This window comes from Melanerpes formicivorus, unplaced genomic scaffold (assembly GCF_026170545.1).
Source record: "Melanerpes formicivorus ecotype bairdi unplaced genomic scaffold, bMelFor1.0.p_v2 SCAF_74, whole genome shotgun sequence".
NCBI classification, from domain to species: domain Eukaryota; kingdom Metazoa; phylum Chordata; class Aves; order Piciformes; family Picidae; genus Melanerpes; species Melanerpes formicivorus.
Window position 1 is genome coordinate 2,220,808 of NW_027142426.1, and position 22,571 is coordinate 2,243,378.

The 22,571-nt window shown below is 48.7% G+C and overlaps 1 protein-coding gene across 1 annotated transcript; it reads right to left on the reverse strand.

Annotated features, from left to right (window-relative positions):
• Positions 1-814: 814 nt before the first annotated feature.
• Positions 815-20,852, reverse strand: RAB7A (RAB7A, member RAS oncogene family). Its single transcript, XM_068163776.1, has 6 exons — positions 20,757-20,852; positions 5,198-5,258; positions 4,026-4,152; positions 2,992-3,210; positions 2,361-2,489; positions 815-2,193 (listed from the first exon to the last, which is right to left on the reverse strand). The coding sequence occupies exons 2-6, from the start codon at positions 5,248-5,250 to the stop codon at positions 2,098-2,100; spliced, it is 624 nt and encodes a 207-aa protein (XP_068019877.1). The 5' UTR covers positions 5,251-5,258; positions 20,757-20,852; the 3' UTR covers positions 815-2,097.
• Positions 20,853-22,571: the final 1,719 nt, after the last annotated feature.

Below are 22,571 nucleotides of genomic sequence, written 5' to 3' on the forward strand. Positions count from 1 at the left end.
ATGCAGGCAGAGTAGTTATTTGGAATTGGTGTGGACAGCAAAAGCCCAGTCAAGTGAGAGAACAGCATGACAGGACAAAGCCATAAAATAGGATATGGAGCACAAAGACTGTTAGAAGGCTCTTGAAATAACTGACCTCATTTCTCTAGACTTTGTTTTCCATCTTCCTGTAGGCAGAGGAGTAGTGAGCTCAGTCCTGCAAGAACAGGGTCATGCCCAGCATCTAGAAATTAAAGGCTTAACCTTGACTAGGCTGGACCACAAAATTTTCCTTAACTCTTTCTAAAGTACCCTAGGCCAGCCTTGCTTCTCCTCCAGCTGAAGCATTTAACTAGTGAGCTGGGAAGGGCTGAGCCTGCTCTTCCCTCCCACCCATCCCTCCCAGAGGAGGGCAGCAAGAGCTTTAAGAGCCATCCTCTCCACCCTTCCAGAGAGGCTTTCATGTGTCTAGGACCAGGCTGAAGGACTATAATGATAGACTATCAATCAGATCCAGCCACTCCTGCCCTTGCAACCAGCTTCAAGAGAAGCAGCAGAGGAGTAGTGGAGTTTCAGGTAATCCTGCTCAATCCACCCTGGAAAACCAGTCTGAAAGGCACAAACTTTATAAGAAAGGAGAAAGCACAAACATCCTCCAGTTAGCAGGCACTGGGATGTCAAAATGGTGACTAGACACAAATATAGTAAGGAGAAGGCACAAACATCCTCCAGCTAGCAGGCACTGGGTTGTCAAAATGGTGACTAGACAGGGGAAAGCAAGCATATTAGTGAAGGGGAAAAAAAAGAGAGTCAGAAACAGGAGTAAACAAGAAGGTTTGTTCTTGTTAAGTTTATTGGCATCATGTTTGTCTCTTTACATAAGAGCTCAGCCTACGTACTAGAATGTAGACCTCTGGAAAAACAGGTAGAAGGGCTCCATTTAAGCAAGCTACAAATGCAAGAACAAATACCAGGAAGAAAGAGAGGAAAGGGACTAGATTGCCAGGTTTTTCCATACCAAAAATCCAGATTAGCAGTCAGTAGGAAGAAAGGGAAGATTCATAGTCCAGGTTCACTCAATGAGAAACAGCTACCACAACCCAGGTAGGAGAGAAGCTCCTTCCACGGTACAAAAACGCCACCAGGCCCCCTCAAGCTCTGGCTCCTTCTCACACTCGCTCCGGGATGCGGGGAGTTAAGCAGTAGGGGAGGTGAACAAACGAGGTCTTTTCATAGCTGTATTTAATTTTAAATCCCATAATCCAGTGTGCATATCAATGCTGTTATGCAAATCTGAGAATTTAGATACAAGGAAGCCAGACAGATTTTTTTGTTTCCCCCCCAGAAGATGAAGCCTTTTCCTTTCTGGCCTCAAAACAAGGCGGCTTACACAGTTCATCTCTACTGTACAGAATACTGCCTCTATCTGGACTCTGCAGCTCACAAGCGTCCTCCTCGCTCTCTACACGACCTGTGTTTCAGTACTGGAACATGTCATTCAGGAACTTTACACTAATTTATACATTTTTTTCCTTTTTAATTGGTTGCATATATTAACATGTACTATAAGATTTGTGTGTGTTCCTCCTAAAGAAGCATTACGTAATACATGGATACTGTAAAAAGATCTGATTAGTTAAAAGTAACAAGCATTAAACAGAGATACATACAAAACTCAACCTAGATGGACTGAGTGCTGAGCTTGCAATGAACTATGGGTAATCAGCCTTTCCAGTTGCAGCCTTCACAGGGGAAGAGGGAGGGGGGATAAACCACCAGACAGTTAAAAATGTATGTAACTTGTTACACAGATTACCTGTAAACAGTTGCTCTCCATTGGACACCCAGATTTAGATTCAGTTCCAAACATACATAAGACTTTCCATTTTAAACTAAGAGAAAGGTCTGTTACCACCAAGTGTGATGTGGATGGTGTGGGGATGTGAGCTCTGAGGTGCAGGACTCACAGATGCTCATGAGAGATGGGTGGGTTTTGGCAGCTGGAGATGGAGATTTTGTTTGAGATTTCATTTTAAACACAGAAGAGGGGCTGTGTGTTTGAAGGCCTAAGTGTGATATTCGTTTGTGAAGGACTGTGCTCAACCCCTCCCTATCCCCTCAGCAGCTGCAGCTCTCCGCAGAAGCCTTCACTCGGTCGTTCTTGTCTAGTTTGATGGGTTCAGGGAATTCATTGTAAAGCTCCACTTCGGTTTCCTGGTGGGAGAGAAAGGAGGAGTTAGTGCCACACCTTCACAGACAGCTCCTAGCACGCAGGGAGCCGTTCTCGGCTGGGGAAAGCTGCTGGAGAGCCCAAGGCTGCCCACGGCGGCCGAGTGGAGCGGGCGGGACCAGCAGGGGTCAGCCACTGGTGCGGTCCCTACCTGTTTAAGTGCATTTCGTGCAATCGTCTGGAAAGCTTGTTCCACGTTAATGGCCTCCTTGGCACTGGTTTCAAAGTAGGGGATGTTGTTTTTACTGTAGCACCAGGCTTGTGCTCGCTTTGTGGTGACCTGGGTGGACAGAAAGCACCACCTTCAGCTATGCAGGGATGATTTTATTCTCAGGACAAGGCCAGAGACCCCTCATATCCAAGCCCAAGCTAAGACAGTTCTGACCTCATCAAACCTACAGCCTTAATACATAGCACAGACTGCTGCCCACCACTGGATAGACCCAGGCCCAGGAGCACCATGTCTGAGGAAGATGAAACCACAGGGCAGACTGCTCAGGCACCACAGAGCAAGGACTTGCTCCCATAGGAGTTCTTCAGCAATTCTGAGGCAGGAGAATCAGCTCCCCTCCTTGCATCTAACCTGGGAAGCTGCTGCAATCCTTCCACCAGTGGGCAGGAGCATGCTGTGAGCAGGGGCAGGAGAAACTCTTCCCCAGTGGCACAGAACAGCTAAGCCACACTGGCACCTCCCACTCCTGTTTCCCAGATAACCCTCCCCTGTTCTTGCAAGGCTTCCCACTCCAACAATTTCTTAAGAGTAGGCAAGTCCCAGTACTCACTTGTCTGTTTTCTAGGTCAATCTTGTTTCCCAGCACAACAAAAGGAAAGTTCTCAGGATCCCTTGGACTGGCCTGAATGAGGAATTCGTCCCTCCAGCTGTCTAGGGTTTTGAATGTGTTGGGGGCCGTGACATCAAACACCAGCACACAGCAGTCTGCTCCCCTGTAGAAGGCAACTCCCAGAGACTGAAATCGCTCTTGGCCTGCTGTATCCCATATCTGGAGCAAAAGACAGTGCAGATAAGCCTACTCTGACAGTCCACAACTAGGGCATACATTTCAAAACTCCCCACTAAGCATTTACAACCCCCTCAGCAACCCAGAGAGAAGCACCTGAAGGCTTGGGAATTTCTGTAGGCTCTAAGTAACAAGAGCCAGCAACACTCTTCTAAAGAGCTGACCCTTTGTGTCCAATGTAAGCAAGAACACATCCTTGTTCTGAGCAAGGAGGACTTAAGTATTAAGGTCAGCAGGTGACCTGCAGTGCTTGGGTACACTTGGGCACCAGCACCCAAACACTCCTCTGATGGCTGCAGCAAGGCTACTGCTGCCTTGCAGTCAGTCTCATCATGGGGAGATGAAAGCTTCAGATACCGGAGACCTAAGCAGCTTGACACTATACCCACAGGACTCAGAGCAGCACAACCAGCTGAGCTGGCCAAGGAGTCCCTTCCCAGCCTTTTCCAGGTCCTGAACACCAGGGAAATGCATTTTTTCCCAAAGAAGATCTAATTTACTGACAGTACCAGCTGCTGGGGTTTGGGGGACGGGGTGTTTCTGGTTTTTTTTTACTGGGCCTGCCAAAGATGCACTTAGAGCCCAAGCTGATCCTTGCCCTCACTCATTCAGCCCACTCAGGCTGGCAGAGAAGCCCAGCAGCACTCATGGCCAAGAGCAGTTCAGGGCAAACAAGATTCACCCCCAGTGCACTGACCCCCGCACTGCTCTGGCCTACACTGCAGCTGATAGGGCCTCACAAGTGCGGTCTTGGCAGCCAGGCAGCCCTTGCAGCAGGGGGCAGGGTCACTGCTTACCTGCATTGTCACTAGCCTGTCATCCACCATCACCTCTTTTGTCAGGAAGTCTGCGCCTATCGTAGCCTTGTACTGGTTACTGAATTTCTTGTTCACATACTGGTTCATGAGCGACGTCTTCCCTACCCTGTACAGAGAGACACAAGAGACTGGGTAGGCTGTTCCTACAACAGTGTTTGTGCTCACCACCCTGAGCAGGGCACCACAGTGCCCTCTTCCTAGCCTTTCAGCCAGGGAAAATGCAGCCACCCCTGCTAGAAGGGGCTTCTTGCAGCACTAGATGCTGAAGCAACGTGCTGAGTAAGAGCATTAGCTGCCAAAGGATATGAAGGATTAGTCTTGGGAAACCGTTTCCCCATGAGTAATCTGATCCCTGGTAAGGAGCATGCATCACACTGATCATGAGGGCATGCAGAAAGATGAAATGCCCCAGAGAAGCCCACCAGAAACTGGCACCTTCAGCCTCTGCAGGAGCTGGAGGAAAAAGACAATCTCAGCTTGCAGCAGCTCACATACACTCTGCTAGGCACCCAGAGGTGGAGATCCTCCCCAAAGAGGCAGTTTAGAGGCTCACATGAGCTCTGGGGCTGAGAAACACTCCCTGATCAACAGCTTACTGGGCACTTGTGGTATTAATAAGCCTTGTGTCATGGGAGTCAGGTTACAGCCTGCATAGTAAGGAACCTGTAACAGCCAGCACACTCCTTCCTCAGTGGCACAGAGCAAAGCCTTTCACTGCAAGGGGCAGGCTCTAGCTAGGGGAGACAGAAGCTAAGCAGATGGCTCAGCATAAACCATGTCTGTCAGAGGCAGAGTTTTAAGAAGCCACCTAAGACTGCAAAATATTGATTTTGGTTTTCCCTTGTTTAAATGCTCAACATCACACATCCTGCTTGCAGAAAGGCTATGCAGTTTGCCACTGGAGCAGTCTGCCCAGCACACCCCCCTGTTTACCACTGTGACAGACCTGCAAGATATTAAACTGAGAGAACACATTCATGACAAAGGGGGGTGAAGAACTCTTGAAGCTGTAAGGCAGCACAGCTACCTGGGACTGTAAAAGTCTCTCTTCCAGGCAGTGCTGGTTTCTCAGAGTATATCCAGGCTCCCACTAGTCAAGAGTACTGCTCCAGGCAGGTGCAGATTGGCAGCTTAAAGGCTTCTCCACTTACCCAGAGTCTCCAAGGATGATGACTTTCAGTAACACTTTCTTCCTAGAAGTCATCTTTTACACTAGAAAGGAAGAAGAATCCCATCAGACACCATTAGCATGCCATTCCTCAGGCAGAAAGCAGCAAGTGTGAAGTCTGAGAAACCTGACTCCCAGAAAGGGGCAGGGCCCAGCCCTCCTGAAACCAGATTCCTTCAGTTCAAAGCTACACTTAGGCATTAACCAGGTGTTTGCCCAGTTCACAGGCAAGGCAATGTCACACCACTAGTGGCAACTTAATATCAGCAGGCAGATGAGTTGGTACTGTAAAGGACAAGTGCCTAAGTCCATTATGGACCCTATTTCAGGCAGGTGTGTGGGTACATTAGCCTAGGCCATCTCCCTCAGCCTCACAAGGTACAGTGCAGTATAGCAGATCAGCTCCCAACACAGGGGAATGCTTACACATGGCACTACGTGAGATGGAACCAGAGATGTGTCTAACAATCACCAAGGTTGGAAGAGACCTCAAGTCCAACCTGTCACCACAGACCCCATGACTAGACCACACAAGCTTTTTTCATGCTGTTCAATATCTTCAAATATTAGAAGAAGGGGACTTCCTCCACCATTCAGGTTCAGCTAGGTGAAGTGACAGCTCTCTTGCATCTGTGCTTTGGGAAAATGTTGAGTTCCAGGGATACTCTGTGATGGAAGTGGTCACAACCACCACACAGACCAGCTGAACAACTCAGTTACACAGCAAACAGACTGCAGCTTTGCTGAGAGCATATGAGGCTAACTACTGCCACCTCACCTTCACTAGAGGGACAAGTAAGGCTACAGTGACAAACCTCAACACTCAGCTTATTGCTCTGTTAGATGAGTTGTTCATTCTATTGCATCCTGCCATGACAGCAGTCCACCTTACAGGCAGGTACCTCTAAATGGGCCACTAATAATCCACCCAATCAGCAAGAGTGAGAGATGAGCTCCAGAGCTCCATATTCTCTGCTTGCTCTCAGGTCTCTTTCCAGTTAGAGAAGGAGCTAGAAGTTCATCAGCTGCATCAGGCCTGAACACACTTCTGGACATGCTTTACCACAGTGAGAGCAAATACCAACTTTTGCTATTAGTGGTTGAGCATGCCTTTCCCACCATGAGGCACTTCTCCCCACCTCTGGGAAGCATTCTTGGGTGCTCAGGGTTGATCAGATCAGGTTCTGATTTAGTACTGACCTGGTCTACAACACGAGGACCCTTTGGCTTTCCCTGAGGAGCTCCACAGGTTCTGTACAGCAAGAGGAGCCAAGAGATAGTTATAGCTGTGCTACTTGCATTCAAAGTCCCTGACAACAGGCTTCATGGATTACAGGGACTTGGCTACCCTAAAATTCCCATCCTGCTGTATTTCATCGCACCACACAACTCCTACTTCTTTAGGGGCAAGTCCTGATTTTCACAGCCAAGGGAGGGCTTCAATTCCACAGCATGGATGTGTCTTACAAGCAGTTCAGTCCTGTGTGTTTCTTGGGATATGTAGCAGCCTAAGCTGCTACGTAACTGCAGCCTGCTTCATCCTACTACTCAAGCTGCAGGAGCCTCTTACTAGATGCAGAGTCCAATTGCAAAAGGTCTTAATCATCTTGATCTTTGAGTGTTAAGAGACAAGTCTTTCAGACTTTGCCATCCCTGGATGCTGCAGAAGCCATCCTACAGCCACCATACACCTCTGGTGGTGGTGCACTCACTGCTACACCTTGCTCACACATCTAGTGGTATATCCACAGGGGAAACAGTTAACAGCCAACCAAAGGCAGTTGAGTGAACAGCAGTATCAAGCCACCCACAGAGCTGATGCCTTCCTTAGATGGGTGTTAACAGATGCCAGTGAGCCTGTGCAGGGCACCTTCTCCAAGTGTAAACACCTCTCCTTTCCAAGGCTGGCTGTGCTGGACTGCATTGCTCAATTATCCAACTGGCAGCCCAGCTCTACTAGCCAAGATATAGACAGATATCTTCTGCCCTTGCCAAGATCCATATTCTGTAGTTTGTCTCCCCTATAGCCATGGGGACCACAAAACACCTAAGTTCCTCCAAACCAACTGCACCTCCTGTGTTTTCCAAGCATGTAGCATGTGTGCTACAAGCCAGAGACTCCTGCAGCACAATCAGCCCAGATGAAGCAAGAGCAGCTTTGAAACAGCTCAGGCAGCTGTGTACACTGAACTGTCATGGAAAACATCTGCATAGGTTCAAGTCCAGTGTGAGTCACCTGTTTTCCTCAGGACAGAGGAAAACAACTCACCCTGAAGTGACTGCCAGAACCCAGCACACACTGCTTCTGTTTTCCTCTCTGCAGTATCACTTGCCACTGGCTGAAGCAGCTTTGGACAAGCTGGCATTCTCATGCTCAAGTAGGGATTTGCAGAGCCCTTAATTACAACACTAAACCACTCTGGATGCTTGCTACCCAAATTCAACAGTCTGAAGTCCCTCTATGAAGGGAGGGGAAACTGCTCTGTCAAGTCTCATTATCTTGGAAGCAGCTCAGCTGAGCAGCCACCTGCAGACACGTGAAGGAAGTCAGAGCTGACAGGCTACCCCATCAGCACAACGGGCTATGACTGCTCCATGAACACCAGTCAGGTGACACACAGCTTCCAGCCCAGGTGATGCAACGGATATGAGCCACAGCACTGAGGGAGCTGCCTCAGCTTGGTATTTGGTTTCAGCCATGAGAGCATGAGGAACTCCAGTCCTGCCAGGGGTCAGCAGTGACCACTGCCCAGAGTTTCCCCACCGTCTTCCACCAGGCCTGATCAATGCTGTTTGGAAACTCAGTCAGTTGATGGGCAGAGTCCTCTTAATCTTCCCATTGCAGGTATGAACAGACCAACATTCCTTGCTTAGTACAAGAGATGTTGCCTTTGGAGAAGAGACTGCATCTCCAGGTCTTGAAGGAAACTGATTTCCTGAAGCATTCCTATATAGAAGGGAACCCCTCTAAGCAGCATCAAGCTGCTTTCTACAGCACCACCTTTGCCCACTTCTCTTTACCATGTTCTGTGTAGCTGAGCAGGTCTCTAGGGTAGCTCCAGCTTTAAAGCTGCTATTTCTGCTCAGCAGAGGTCTGACTGGTCCTAGTGAGATCTGTCTTGACAGATTGACCCAAAGGATCAAACTACTCTGAGGACAGGATACCACATCTCCTCCTGATGTTTGCTTCCAGCCACAATGCTTTTAACAAGCTGAGTCAGCAGAAGTGACAGACCTTAGTGCTCCCTGAAGGTCCCACAGAAGAAGCCTTACTACTGTCTCCTTAACACCATGCAAAGCATTTTGGTGACTTCATTCAAACTAAGCCACCAGCAAATGCATCTTCATGGCAAAGGATGCTTCCACACATTGCAGTTCAAGTGAACTCAACTACCTCAGCTGACCCTGGTCACAGAGTGCCATTTGCTGTGTCAGGAGAACAAGGTGCAACCAACCCACCCTGGGCCAGGTCCAGAACCCAAGATTTACTTGTGTGAGGTCACAGGCTGTTTCTCACATTGCACAGCACTGAGTAGGTTCATTACTGCCTCATAGAGCCCACATACATTCTCTAAGCTACAGAGATCTCACTCCCAGTGAACCTTGCTGGCACAGAGTCAGCTAAGGGAGACTAAGGAGATAGTTTAATTTGGACAAAGGAGGTTTGAATATCCAAAGGAGCAGTTTGTTCACATGGGGTATTTCTCCAGACACCTGCAAGAAATTCCTGGGCTAAGCTGAGATGTAGGCTGTGCAGGGTTTCCTCCATGCTCTGACAAAGAGGAAGCTCTGCTTGGGTTGATCAGAACTGTGATAATGCTGAGTCAGTGATATCCAGGCCAAAGGCTGTTGTGCACTACAGATGCAGCCTGTCTTCCTTTATGACACTTGGTGTAATTGCTCCAGAGCAGCATTCTGCAAGAGTCAGATTAGCCCTTAAGATGGCAGTGTGAGAGCTCACAGGGCTCACATCCAGCCCCAGGAGCACTTCTGAGCAAACACTTCCTCTTTCAGAGGCACCATGAAGAACAACCCGTTTGTTAAGATTTGTTCCAAGACATCAGTGCTGCTTGACACTGTGTGAAACCTTTTTGAGCAAGGTCACCTGCATGACTGCTCAGAACACAGCCCACCAACATTCCCAGCCAGCCCTGCTCAGGAGCCATCAGATCAGTGAGCATCATTCCTCCTGGCTTAACTGGTACCAAAAGAACAACAACTGCTACTAATACAGGGGAGAGGTCTTCCCATTCAGTTTTTAATGCCTATCCCTCTAAGCAAACAAGCCATTCACAGTGTTGACCCTAATGATATTAAGCCTGGCATAGTACACTCTCTCCTAGCACTGTTACTGCTTTTGTAAGGCTGGCCTGCTGCAGCAGCAGGGGAGAACCCCTAACATCTGACCTGCAAGTGTTACTGGCTTAGCTGATCAGAAAGGAAGAGTACAGGTGTGTCCTATGAAGCTGCACAGTGCTACAGCTCCTCAGATGCTAAAGCAAAAAAAGCCTATGCCAAATCTGATTAGGCTTCTGTTGTTGCTTCAGAGTACATCACATCACAACTGTCCTTCTGCTGTATTGTGACAGCTGCTTTAGCTCAAAGCAGAAATGGATGGTTAAGGATTCCTTAGAGATGTTCATGTGTCAAGGCACAGGGTAGGCATTTTAGTATTAATTAGGTTGGTACAAGCAAAGAGCAGTAGGAGCTTGCATTGATGACCCACCAGATGACTTCAATTACCTACCCTTTAACAGATGTAAGCCTTGCAGTAGGAACACCCTATTAAACTGCTCGTGGACAGTTTTAGGATGAAGGCAGTTATGTCTTGGGGACAGAACTCTCACCTCCACAGCTCCCTATCTGTTCCAGTTCTCAGCATGCTGACAAGCTGCTGGAGCAGTCACTACTGTTTCAACTTTGCTGTTACACAGTTCAAATCACAATCCTAAGCAAGCAGCAAAGCCTGTTTATGCAGAAGCTAGAAGAACTGGGATAGTGGACCTCCTCTATCTACCAGCTTGCCATCTGCAGCTTCTGCCAGAAGCCAGCTGAACACTGAAGCAAGACTGTTGGTCTGCATCTCTAGCCTTGTCCTCTGCCAGGGATATTTAACACTATGCCAACAAGACACAAAGCGGCAGGTGAGTGAGCACTCTAAGAGCTCAAATTGCTGCAACACTTAGGGACATGGAGTTCTGCTCTCCCGTCACAGCAGGCAGCACAAGTGGTCCTGGAGCACTGCAGGTCTGTTCCAGGTGCTGTGGTTGGTAAGTGGAGCATTCACTTCACTATGTTGTAGGACCTTCAGGAAAAAAGCCCCAGGAGTCTGGACAGAACTGTGTTAGGGCGTATCACACACTGCAGTGACAACACTGAACAGAAGACAGCCACACTCAAACACTGGAACAACCTTTGCTCCCAAAATGGAAGAGGTGACCCAAAATGCAGCTAAGTACATTTCTGACACAAACACCATCGCTGCTCACTGTTCTCTCTTCCTGGGGGAGGCTGTAAAGCATTGAATCTCTGTACTGAGAGCTATTTTTATTCCCCCCCTCCAATGCTTCTGCATTTTAAGGAAACTGAAGCTGAAGAGTGATTCAGGACCAGCTCAGACTGAGCTAGTTCCTTCCTTGCTGCTTCAAGTTCAGCCTGCTTGGACCTTCAGCCACCAAAGCAAGATGCTCACTGGACATTTATCCCGTTATCAATCACACCACCCTGGCATATATCACTTGCCCCATGCTCACACTGGACCCTGCCATAATTATGAAGCCAAGCAGATAAATGTCTTCCAATTCAGTTCTCTGAAAATGCAAGGCCTCATCCTGAGGGAGTGTAGATGGTCTGCAACTGCTATTAGTTGGCCAGGATGACAGTTCCCACTTCCAGAGCGCCCTAGGGGTCCATAAAACCTCTGTATGGAAGCCTCAGTCTCCAATTGCAGCAGGAGCTCAAGGAGGAGCTAAACAAGTTCTACTGATACCATTTATTAACAGCACCTTGATTCCAACTACCTGGTCATGCAGACATGGCTAGGGAGATCCCTGCTAATGCAGAGCTGCAAGGGACAGACCGGGCAACTCCAAGTGAATGCCTGTCTGACACTAGCAAATATTAACCTTGAACAGCTCTTACCTGCATTCTCCTGAGGGTTACAACAGTCCACAAGCACAGCAGAAGCCCTGTCCTTTCAGCTGGGAAAAAGCTAGCTACAGGACAATCAGCAGAGGCTGTTACCTTCATATGAACATGGCTTAAGAGATGCCAAGCTGCCTTTCATGAAGAAACCAGTGATAAGCCTGCCTTTGATTTTTTTTGACTGCTACAAAGCCTGCATATTTTCCTTGTAGCACTTGAGAGCTCTACAAGTAGAGCAAGTACCTGGCATCCTTGCACTGAGGACTGCCACAAAAGAACATGAAGTTTCAACAGCAAGTTGAGCCTTGCGTTGACAAGGAACACACAAGCAGGACAGGACCCTCTTCAACCCTCAAGAGCTCTGCAGGAGCTTAGCTTCCCCAGCTGGTTCAAAGAGCCCTGCTAGGAAAACCTCTTACTTAGGGGGAGGGCAGACTGAACTTTGTGCCTAAAACAAACACCAGGAACATCCTGCCACTGGCATTGACAACTTGCAAGAACTGCTCCCTGTACACAGGTTGATTTTCAGGGCAACAGGCAGAGAGTCATACATGCTTTGGAGGTGCTTTCAGGCCTCACTGATGCACCACAGAGCAGCAAAGCGAAGCCCATACCAAAAGCAGCTGGCAAGATACTCCTCCAATAGCTTCACAGAAGGATACACTCCAGCTACTGCTCTATCAGTAGCATCTCAAAACTGCTTTCCACCTCCTTCCTCCCCACACATTTACGTTGCTGTTCTAACCAACATATTCCCTCCTTCTGGCACCCAGCCAAGAGCTCAAGCACAGCTCATCATTCCCTCCTCAGGAGGAGCTGATAGGCTGCCTGCTACTTACTGCAGTTTCACCAAAAGCAGGCTTCCATCCAGTTGGTGCCTTTCCCAGACAAGCCTGTGAGGCAGGAATTACCTCCGCTCAGGCAGCTAGGAGCTTCAGCTACAAGTTTATTTTTGATACCTTGTGCAAAGCACTACCTTGCAAGTTGTCAGGTGCAGGTATGCTATTCCATGCCTCCAGCCCCCATCTGAGAGTCCTAAGCCAAAAATGTTACCTTCTTGAAGAAGGGGCTAGAGCTTCAGATGCTTGTTAGCACATCTAGAAGGCCCAGATCAAAATAAGATCTTAAAAACATTTCAGCATCCCAGAGGAATTGTCTTCTCAGACTACAGCTGTCTACAGTAAGTTTCCACCTCATTTTGAGGGTGGAGTTGCAGCCTCCCAGTGCTGGCAGAACGGCTCTAGGATCAAGTGAAGCACAGGAACTAGCCAGGAGCAGCCAGCTACAGCTCAGCCACATGGCTCCAAATCTGGTCCATTGGCTGCTTCAGTGTGAGTACCAAACTGATGAAACATGGGGCTAATAGCCAAGTGACCTGGTCTGAACTAACCATCAGATGGCTATGACCCACACACAGTCTGCTGCACCGTTCCTGAACATGCTCTTAAGACAGTTCAGACTCAAGTGAGAATGATGCAGCTTGGGAAAACATGTAGAAAACCCACATGGAAAGCAAAAGCTTTGGAACAGTTGTGAGCAGAATAGGCTCTTGGTGTGACCAAGGAAGAGAATAAACCAGGATGGAAAAGAACTTTGAGATCAAGGCCAACCTACCATCCAACACCATCTGATCAACTAAACCATGGCACCAAGCACCCCAGCCAGTCTCTTCCTAAACACCTCCAGTGACTGTGACTCTACCACCTCCCTGGGCAGCCCATTCCAATGGCCAATCTCTTTCTGTGAAGAATTTCTTCCTAATATCCAGCCTAAACCTCCCCTGGCACAGCTTGAGATTGTGTCCTCTTGTTCTGGTGCTGGTTGCCTGGGAGAAGAGACCAACCCCCACCTGGCTGCAACCTCTCTTTTCAGGTAGTTGTAGACAGCAATAAGGTCTGCCCTGAACCTCCTCTTCTCCAGGCTAAGCAGCCCCAGCTCCCTCAGCCTCTCCTCATAGAGCTTGTGCTCCAAACCCCTCCCCAGCTTTGTTGCCTTTCCCTGGACACACTCCAGCAAGTCAATGTCCTTCCTAAACTGAGGGGCCCAGAACTGGACACAGGACTCAAGGGGTGGCCTAACCAGTGAAGCTCCAGTGTTGGCATTGTGGAAGATGCTCCTTTCAGTCACAAGGTTCTAGCTTTCCTCAGACATACCCTCAATCCCTAGCTGGAGGTTCTAGGATGCATACACATTCTGCATGAGAGTTCAAAGAGCTCCTTGGAAGGAAATACGCCAATGGCCAGTTTGCCAGAGAGTCTGGCTGGCACAAGGAAGGCAGAAGCAATAGCAGTGGTATGAGCCATGTCTGGAGCAGCATCACAGGACTTGCATGTGAGAAGGGGTCTGCCCTGCCTTAGGTCTCAGCTCAGCTGCAGCTCAGTTCGGGCTGAGTGCTGAGATGTGGAGAGCACTGCATTCCTGAGAGGCACTGATGCATATTATCAGTCAGGCTCAAAGCCTGAACTCTTGAAGCCAAGTTCTCCAATCCAAGCCTCACTGGTTCACAACCCTGTTACACCTCTCAGCATTTCTCCAGATCAGAGCTGGTTTATGCCTGCACAATGCTTAAATACTGGACCTGGGAGCGCACAAGTTTCTTGCTCTGAAGTTGCCACAATGAGTTGTGACTCTCTCCTTGAAAAGTCCAAGCTACACAGGAGTAGCTCCCTCTCCCCCACATCCAGGAAGGTATAAAGCTTAGAAGCTGACCTCTACCAGTTTAGATGATATAGCAGACACCTCCTCTTAAGGAGCCATCATGTTGATCTGACAATATGGTTTGAAAGCAGGAACAAACCTCGCACAGAAATGCATTTGCTTACAGTACTGAGGCAGATGAGTCTCTGAATATTTAAGTCAGACCACCAGTTTGCTTAGCAGCAGTGGAAAGGTCTGGAGGTCATTTCATGGTGCCTACAAGAACATTACTTTGCTCAGACTGCTGCTTAGGCAAAAATTACAGCAGAACATAAGCTCTTCCAAGTGATAAATACCCTCAGCTAGAGGAAATGGAGTGCAGAAAGTGTCCCCAGCAATGCTGGGCAGCCATCCTGTACAGATCACTTTGCTCATCAGCAAGCTGAGGATCATAATCATCATCTCCACAGCAGGCACTTGGAGACTGCAGGTGTGCACCAGACAGCTGGCAGGAAGGCCCTTTCAGAGCTAATGCCACATAGTAACACCACCAGGATTCCCAGACAGAAAGCCAGGGCTGCTGGAGTGGTAGTCTTGAGGTTGTAAGAAGACAGCTCTGTCAGAAAGCCATAGCCCAGAAGCATCACTGAAGGCTGGTGTTCCTAGTCATGAAGTTTCAGTCCACCAGTTCCTCCAGCAGCTGAAGGGTCCTTATACTGCAAGGTATCTTTCTCCCAGGAATGGGCAGACGTTCACAGATCCCGAGGAGACCGTCAACTGCTCTTCTTTTGGAGGCTCAAGTTACATTGTCATTCAAGAATCGGTATCAGCTTGCCACTGCCTCCCAGGAGGAAGCAATTCCCCTGCAAGTCTCACGGGATTGCAGGTAGTTGCCGGCAGATTTTCCCCATGGATCAAGCTGTTACAAGAACAGGCATGCTTGTTTAACACCCCTCCCCCTTTATCGGAGCAAGCTGAACTTCCCCTATTCTGCCCCGGGGGAGACAATCTCAGGATGTGGGAGGAGAGTTGAGCACATAGCTGGCTGCTGGGAGACACTAGGCAACAAGCCATGTGTCTTGACGAAGGGCCTTGCCTACGCAAAGCATTTCAGCTGTACCAGTATAGCTTCCATGTTGCCATGCCTCTAACCAGAGCAGTCTCCTTGGTGGAGGCCTTTCAAATCAAGCAAGACCAAGCTGAAATTACCAACTGAAACATAGCTACAGTACCCATACAGCCTGGGTCACACAGTCATGCCTGTCAGCCTTTTGGCACACAGCCACCCAAGTTGCAGTAGCCCCTGTATGAACACCAACAGCCCAGCTCAGATCCCATGCCAGTCCCTCCCACTGAACACAATTCCCCCAATACATCAAGCTGTGCTAGGAGCAGCTGGGCTTTAATCTGTGTCCAGAAGATAAGGCTGACCAATCCAGAACACTGTCAGTTAGCCACACCAAACCCAGCAAAGTTGTTAGATCTTTACCATACCTCACAGCATTTTCCCAGTACTCAGATCAATTTCTAGGTTTCTGTCTACAGCTTCCTAAGGTTTCCCACACTCCTTTGATGCTTTCAGTTTTAGAAACACCAAGAGGTGGTGGTAGATAACCTTTGCAGTGGTAAGCAAAGAACAGATTTTAGACCTTGTCAGAGGCAAACAAACCTTGTTTATCTGCTCCTGGCTGTGAGCTTCCACCAGTTCCTAGAGGCTGGGCAGGAAACAAGAGCCTGCAATGAGGCTTTGACCAAGGCTCAGACCCTCATGTTAAAAACAATGGCCCCCAAGAGGCCTGCCAGACTCTGGAGCTTACACCTGAGATTTTGATCTGAAAATTAACATTGTTTCTCTGGGAGCACCAGAGGGCAAATACTGACGAGAAATCCTACTGCCAGGTACAAGATGATGTAGAGAAATACCAGACCAGCAGTGATGGCAAGAACCTTACATCTATTCCAGGAGGTCCTCCTGGTTCTCAGTAACAAGTCTTCTACAGAGGAGAGTTCCTCTAGGGACAGGCAGCAATCTAAGAACCTTGATGTGTGAGCAAAACTTCTGATCCCACACACACTCAAGACATCTTACTATGCTAATGCAGTTTGCAGAGCAGGAAGGACAAGTATTTCAGTACCAGGACAGGAGTGTAACAGATAACTTGCCATGACAGCTGAGTCAGTGCCTAACAAAGAATTCCTACTGTAGGGACTTGGCTTCTGACCCATACTTCATACCCTAATACCTCTTGCACAGACCCTGCATCAGTGCTTTATTAGCTCAGCTATTCTCCCAATGAAGCTCCACAAAGGACCAAAAACCTCACTGAAGTGACTTGCATGGTGAGACTGAGCTGGTGAACTGCATCATCTTGTTGGGAGCAAAGGGGTGAAGATCAGACACACCTCAGTTATAACCATCTCACTGCTCATGCTTGAGACACAGTGCCAGTTTGGACTTCAGACATCATTACCTGTGTCTGGAAGCTGAAGGAAAGATTGCTGCAGAACCAAGTGACTCAGTCTACCTGGAGACAGGCACCAAGCTGGTTACTTTCAAGAGGATGCTAATTCCCAGTTGGAGAGATCAAGGGTTTTGCACAGACTCATTAGATAAACTTGTAGCCCCACCAACCGAGGTCCAAGTACTGCAGCTAGGCAAACTCTAAAGGCAGTTCCAACTTACAAGTCCAGCTTGTCTGCCAGGTGGCCAAAGTGAAGAGTATGCAGCAACACAGGGCAGACTAAAGAAAAATATATTGTCGATTAAAAACCAGCAGTAAAGACCTACTCAGTTTCATTTAGGAATTTCTATTTAAAACTCATGCAAGTACAGTTAGATACAGCTAGTCACCTTAAGCTGACATTTTAAGAAGGTAAGCAGAGACACCACTCACTAAATCAAGAGTCTAAGCTAAACAAACAGGAGTCTGTGCCACAAGTTTACATTTCAATCCCATCACAAAGGCAGTGCACCCCTCCTGAAATTTCACTGCCCTGTGAAAACAGCCATGGCCTCAAGAATAGGTTTCCTAGCAAGAGAATTCAAGGCTATTTGAGATCAGCTGTGAATCAACACACTCCGGTGGCCTTGACAAGCTTGGTTCCCTCCCTATCACTGCCTGCAAGTTAGTAACAGCAGTATTGACACAGCTTCCCCCACGGACGGAGCGCTCGTTGCTGGCACGAAGGAGGGGAAGCAGTCTCGCAGGAACAGCAGTAACAGCAACAATGACATCACCACAGCAGATCTCCACCGAGCAGAAAAATGCAGCAGCACACCGGGTTTGAGTGCTGCATCCCTGCAGACCGAGCACAAAAGCAACAAGCACACTGGAAGGCAGAGAGCAGCCATGTGATGGAGGGGTATCCCTTCACTGCCGGCTATTTCTGAACAGCACATGTGGAGTCGTTGACCTTGGGCACTCATTGGGAAGCTTTACTCAAGGTGCATTTAAAGGGAAATAGGGTGTTCAATAAAGCAGCTAACTGTAGAACTGAAATGGCATATTAACTATTGCCATTCAATTAATTACCCATACCTAATGCAGCTTTGAGATGCACAGCTCACGTTTGGATTGTCACTGCAGAAAGTGACCCTTCGACAGGCCACTGCCACAACTTAACTATGTCTGGAGGCAGAGTGTTACGCAGCAACTGCAAGAGATCATTTTAGGAAGCTGTAGGGGGAAGCCAACTGAAGTCCAACTCATCAGGCAATTAAACTGCCATTACCAAAACAATGCTGTGAGAGGATGAAGCATTTCAGCACCTGAAGGATGTAGACTGCTGTCAGACAAGCAGCAGGCAAGCAAGCTGGTGACCAGCCAAGTCCACCACATAGGTCTTACTTGGACTCCCTCCCATCAAGACAGGAGGCTTCAAGCTACCCTACTGTTCTTCAAGGTAATCTTCACTCTATCACCCTGGTGACAAAGTCTTAGGAGCAATTCAGGTCACAGCTAAAGAGAAGCCCAAAAGACGCTAGGGAACACTGGCAGCATACAAGGTGAGAGAGTTCTGTATACTTTCATCAGATACTCAGTTTATTTCAGCTACTGAAGAAACTGATACATTATAAAACCACAGGTAGCTACTATAAAGCATCTGTGAGCCCATCCCCCATATCCAACAGTTTCAGAGACTGCAAAAAATATCCAAGTGCCCTATTCCACAGCCCTTCTTCCCAAACCAGGGCTTGCCAGACACCCATCTGGCAATGCGGCGTTTAGAGACGCACCCTAATCAGGCACAGCATGTTTGTTTACAGCCAAATGTTAAGTTCTGCATAAGCTAGTCTCATTTTCACAGAAAAGTCAGACCAAAGTCCCATACATGTTAGAGGCAAAGCTATTTATAGTATTGCACAGATGGTCTGATTGCAATTGTCATGTTTCCTCAAGGACAAGCTTTGCTAGAGACTGCTCCAACAGGTAATTCATGTGACCTTTCAACACAAGTCTTGGAACAGGAGCTTTAAAAAGGTGCTGCAGAAACTGAATCTGGTAGCCCTCTTGCCTACAGGCATTCATTTTGGGTAGTAAACAAACCCAAGTGGTATCTTCCTTAGGTGATTTCAGAGGAGAGCCTACAGCAGAACTTGCACACTTTCAGTTAAGAGCTCAACGTTGCAGCTTGTCCACTGCTACTCAGCATAGAAGTTGCCTGGCTTTGGTAGGAGGGCAAAGATGCCTGCAGTGCAACCTCTGCAACACAGGTAAACCCTTAACATGCCACCCTTGCCTTTAAAGGTGCAACACAATGTGCCACTATTAGTAGGGTATTTGAGGACACAGAGCACTGCATGACGCCACAAGAAAGATAGTTCCCCATAGCTACTGCCTTGCATCTTAACAGTTATACTTCACCCTGCAGGTTAGGAGAGCAAGAAGCTGCTCTTGGATTTTAAAAGCTTTCCTTACTGAGGGGTGAGATTAACCCCATCTTACAGCTTTTCCACATGAGTAGTAAAGTATTAAGAGAATAACACCAAAAAAAAAAAAAAGGAGGGGGGCACCAGCTCTTGAGAGTAAGTTATTAGAACTGCCTTGGATTCTGAGGGCTCAGGCCAGGCATGGTGGATCTACTCATTAGTTCATGGAAGACAAGTCATGTGTTCAGTCAGCTGTTTGAAGTCACAAGGGGGAGGGGGAAGGAAAAAAAGAGACAAGTATACTTGTTCTCCCTGAATAAGTACAACAACGATGTCCTGATTATTTAACAAGGAATATTCAAATGACTCCACCCACTTTAGCCTCAAACACAGCTACTGAGAAGAAGGTACTTTGACTCCAGCAGCCTGGCTCTGCTGGAGCTTCTGCCACACACTTCTAGTACCACTACAGTCCATGAACAAGGTAGAGCCACAAGTAAACCTTCAAGTCACAGCCAAACACCAGGGCATAGCTGGTCAAGTACCATTTCCCTAAAAATAAAAACACAAGGGGGAGAAGTCTCCACTTCCCCAGCCCCAGTTCTCACACACAATGCCAGAGCACAGGCCACAGCTGGCTGGCCAGTGCTCCAAGTTTTGAAGTTGCCATATTGGCTATTGTCAAAGAACTGACTGCTTACTGCTGAGAGAGCTTTGTTTTGTCATGTCTTCTCAGTTTATGTGCTTTTTACCCTATACATATATACATACCACAACCACCTTGCCTATCAGCAAGTAGTTTTAGTTTTCAGGAATACAATACCAAGCATTCCAGCTTCAATTTGAAAAGTATTTCCTACCCAGTTACTCTAAACCTATTTTAATGCTAAGGTTACCTATCTTACTTCTGAATAAGGGTGGTCTTATAGTGCTTTTGCTGGTGAAACAGCCCCTCTATTTACAGGGAAGACAGTGTAGTTGTCTTAAGTACAACAATTAGGTATTTCCGTATTTATTAGTCTATATATACCTGAAGACTAATAACCTATCTATCATTCAATTTACCTTATTATACACTCACAGCCAAAAGCACTTCCAACATCCACTCTAATACTTCTTAGAACTGACTCAGGCTTTACACATGCTGAGAGCCACTTTCGCAATAACTGCCAGTCCCTTCAGCCGCCTGTTTTGTCACGTTAATTGTTCCCGGAGCAGGCTGCTCATCCTAAAAGCGATACGTACTGGCCAGCCAGAGCAGCCTTTCACCACCTCAATGCAGCGCTTCCCAAAGACCAGCACTCAGGCCACCGGCTGCCCCAAAGCCTCTTCACGCTTTGAGAGAAAGCTTCAGCAGCACATGTCACAGACAATACGCTCTCCTCCTTGCGAGGTACCGCTTCAGGCCTCTCATGCGAGGAGGCTCCCACAAAGGCTTCGAGAAACGCGCATCTCGGGAAAGGCCTGCAGGTCCTCCTTCCTGCAGCGCTGCGCGGAGAAGCCCTCTCCCGGGGAGACCCTTGCGGCTCAACTCTATTGTTCCTCGGGAGACAAACAGGCTGGGCCCGGCACGGCTCGAGGAAGCTCAGCACCCGACAGCGTCGGCCGCCGGACCCCGCCACGGGGGCGGGCAACCACCGCCAGTCCCCAGCAGACCAGGCCTCAGTGATGAGCCCGCCCGGGAAGCACGAAGACAGCGCCTCCCCCACCCCGCTCTGCGGAGGGGTCCTCGGCGCTCCCCCCTCACCCAGGCCGCGGGGAGGAGCCCCGACTAGCGTCCCCCACCCTGCGGATCCCGCGGCCGGGGCGGAACCGTCACCCCTCAACCCCAGGCTCCACCGAGGGCGATTCCCCTCCAGTAAGGGTACCCCGGGGCCCCACAAGACCTTACCTGGTGCGTGTGCCGCGGCGCCCGCCCGAGACTCACTGCCACCCCCCGCTTGCCTCGGTCGGCTTTAATGGGCCCAGCCACCTCCCCGCTTTCACTTCCGCCTCCCCCCCGACAACTTCCGGTCACGGGGCCCGCCCGCTGTCCCTGACGTCAGCACGCCGCCCGGCAGCCATCGGAGCGGCGCCTAGGGGGGTGGGTAAGAGAAGCCGTGGCTCGCCTCACGTGACCGCGGGCTCCCCGCCGCCATTTTGGATCGCCGTGGCCGCTCTCGGTGCCGGGGCTCGACGGCCTCCCGGTGAACCCGGGAGTTTAAGGGGGAAGACGGGCCCGGCCGAGCACGCCCCTTTGAAGTCCACATGTTCCTTGTGGTACCACTCAAGCGGCTACGTGTAGGAAGGGCTCGGCTTCCTCTGCAGCCTTCCATCACACCCCACACTACAGCTAACACCAGCCCTGAACACCTAGCATCGCACAACACACTGCACCGTGTGCCTGCCAGCACTGCTGACAGCCACTGGCTGCGGGCCCTTAGACGTCTAAAGAGGAAAGCACTGGAGACATTTCCCCACTTCATGGTTTCAAAAAGAAACGAGGAAGACACAGGGGCATAAATCTGTTGTTCATGATCTCTTTATTTGCAGCTGTGATCTGCAGTAAGGTAGAAGCAACAGCATTTGTAAGTCAAGAAAAGTGAAATACATTTCAGATTGATTAATCAGGCCATAAGCAGCTCCAAGATCTGTACTACAGGCAAGGAAAATGGAACTATGTAAACTTCCTGGCACTTCATGGGACAATAGTCACCCTGGTGATAGAGATCCTTACTTTCCACTGCTTGTTGGCAACAGGTTAATTTTATTATTCAGCAATTGAATATTCTCCTCATCCAAGTCACATGGCTGCTGTGGATTTCGTTAACCTGTGAACTCAACAAAGCAAAAACTGAAGCAACCTAGCAAGAAAGCTTTTTTGAGCTAATTAAAGAGATAAAAGGAACAAAACTACTTATTAAAAAGAAAATCACTTCTGAGCAATATCCAGCAGACTGCTTCCAGCTCTTCTAAGTCACAGGGACTGATTTACAGAGAGATGGCAGAACTGGCAGGCAGAAGACCTTTGCTCTTCCTTCTGTCCAGAGACAAATTTGCCACATATCATTAGGCAAATTGCTCACCTCCTCTGTAGGGTAATAACAGTTTCCCTGTCTGTCACCTGGAAAGGATCCTTGGAAAGATGCTGGAAGGTTTTATTCATTAATGCTCACAAAGCACTTAGAGATCAATAGAGCTATGGTAGCACAGCACAGCAAGTGTGCTGTTAAAGTTACCTGACAAGGCCTGGCCTGAATCCCTTCTAAGCAATCCCTACCACAGAGCACATGGAGAGTCCTTACAGTGTTCTACTTTAAAAAAACAAACAGCAGTGGTGTAGGGCCCTGAGCCTGATTTGGCATCTCAGTTACCTAGAGAAGCCTGTGTTTGGCCTGCAGCAGGAACCACCACTGCTCCGAAGGGCAGCTCAGCACAAGCCAGCTTCAGGTAGTCACTGTCACACTCTCCCCTCTGTACACATGTGCCTGATCTCTGCTGAAGCTGCCCTGAGTTACTGAAGCACTAAATCTGCTGGTAACCAGCAACAAATCAGGGTAGATAATTATTCTGCCAGCTTAATGCACTGAACTGGCTTCATGCAGGGCACACCTCACGGAAGGGGAGTGGATGAGGCCACGAGGATGATCAGAGGGCTGGAGCACCTCTCCTATGAGGACAGACTGAAGGAGTTGGGGCTGTTCAGTCTGCAGAAGAGAAGGCTCCG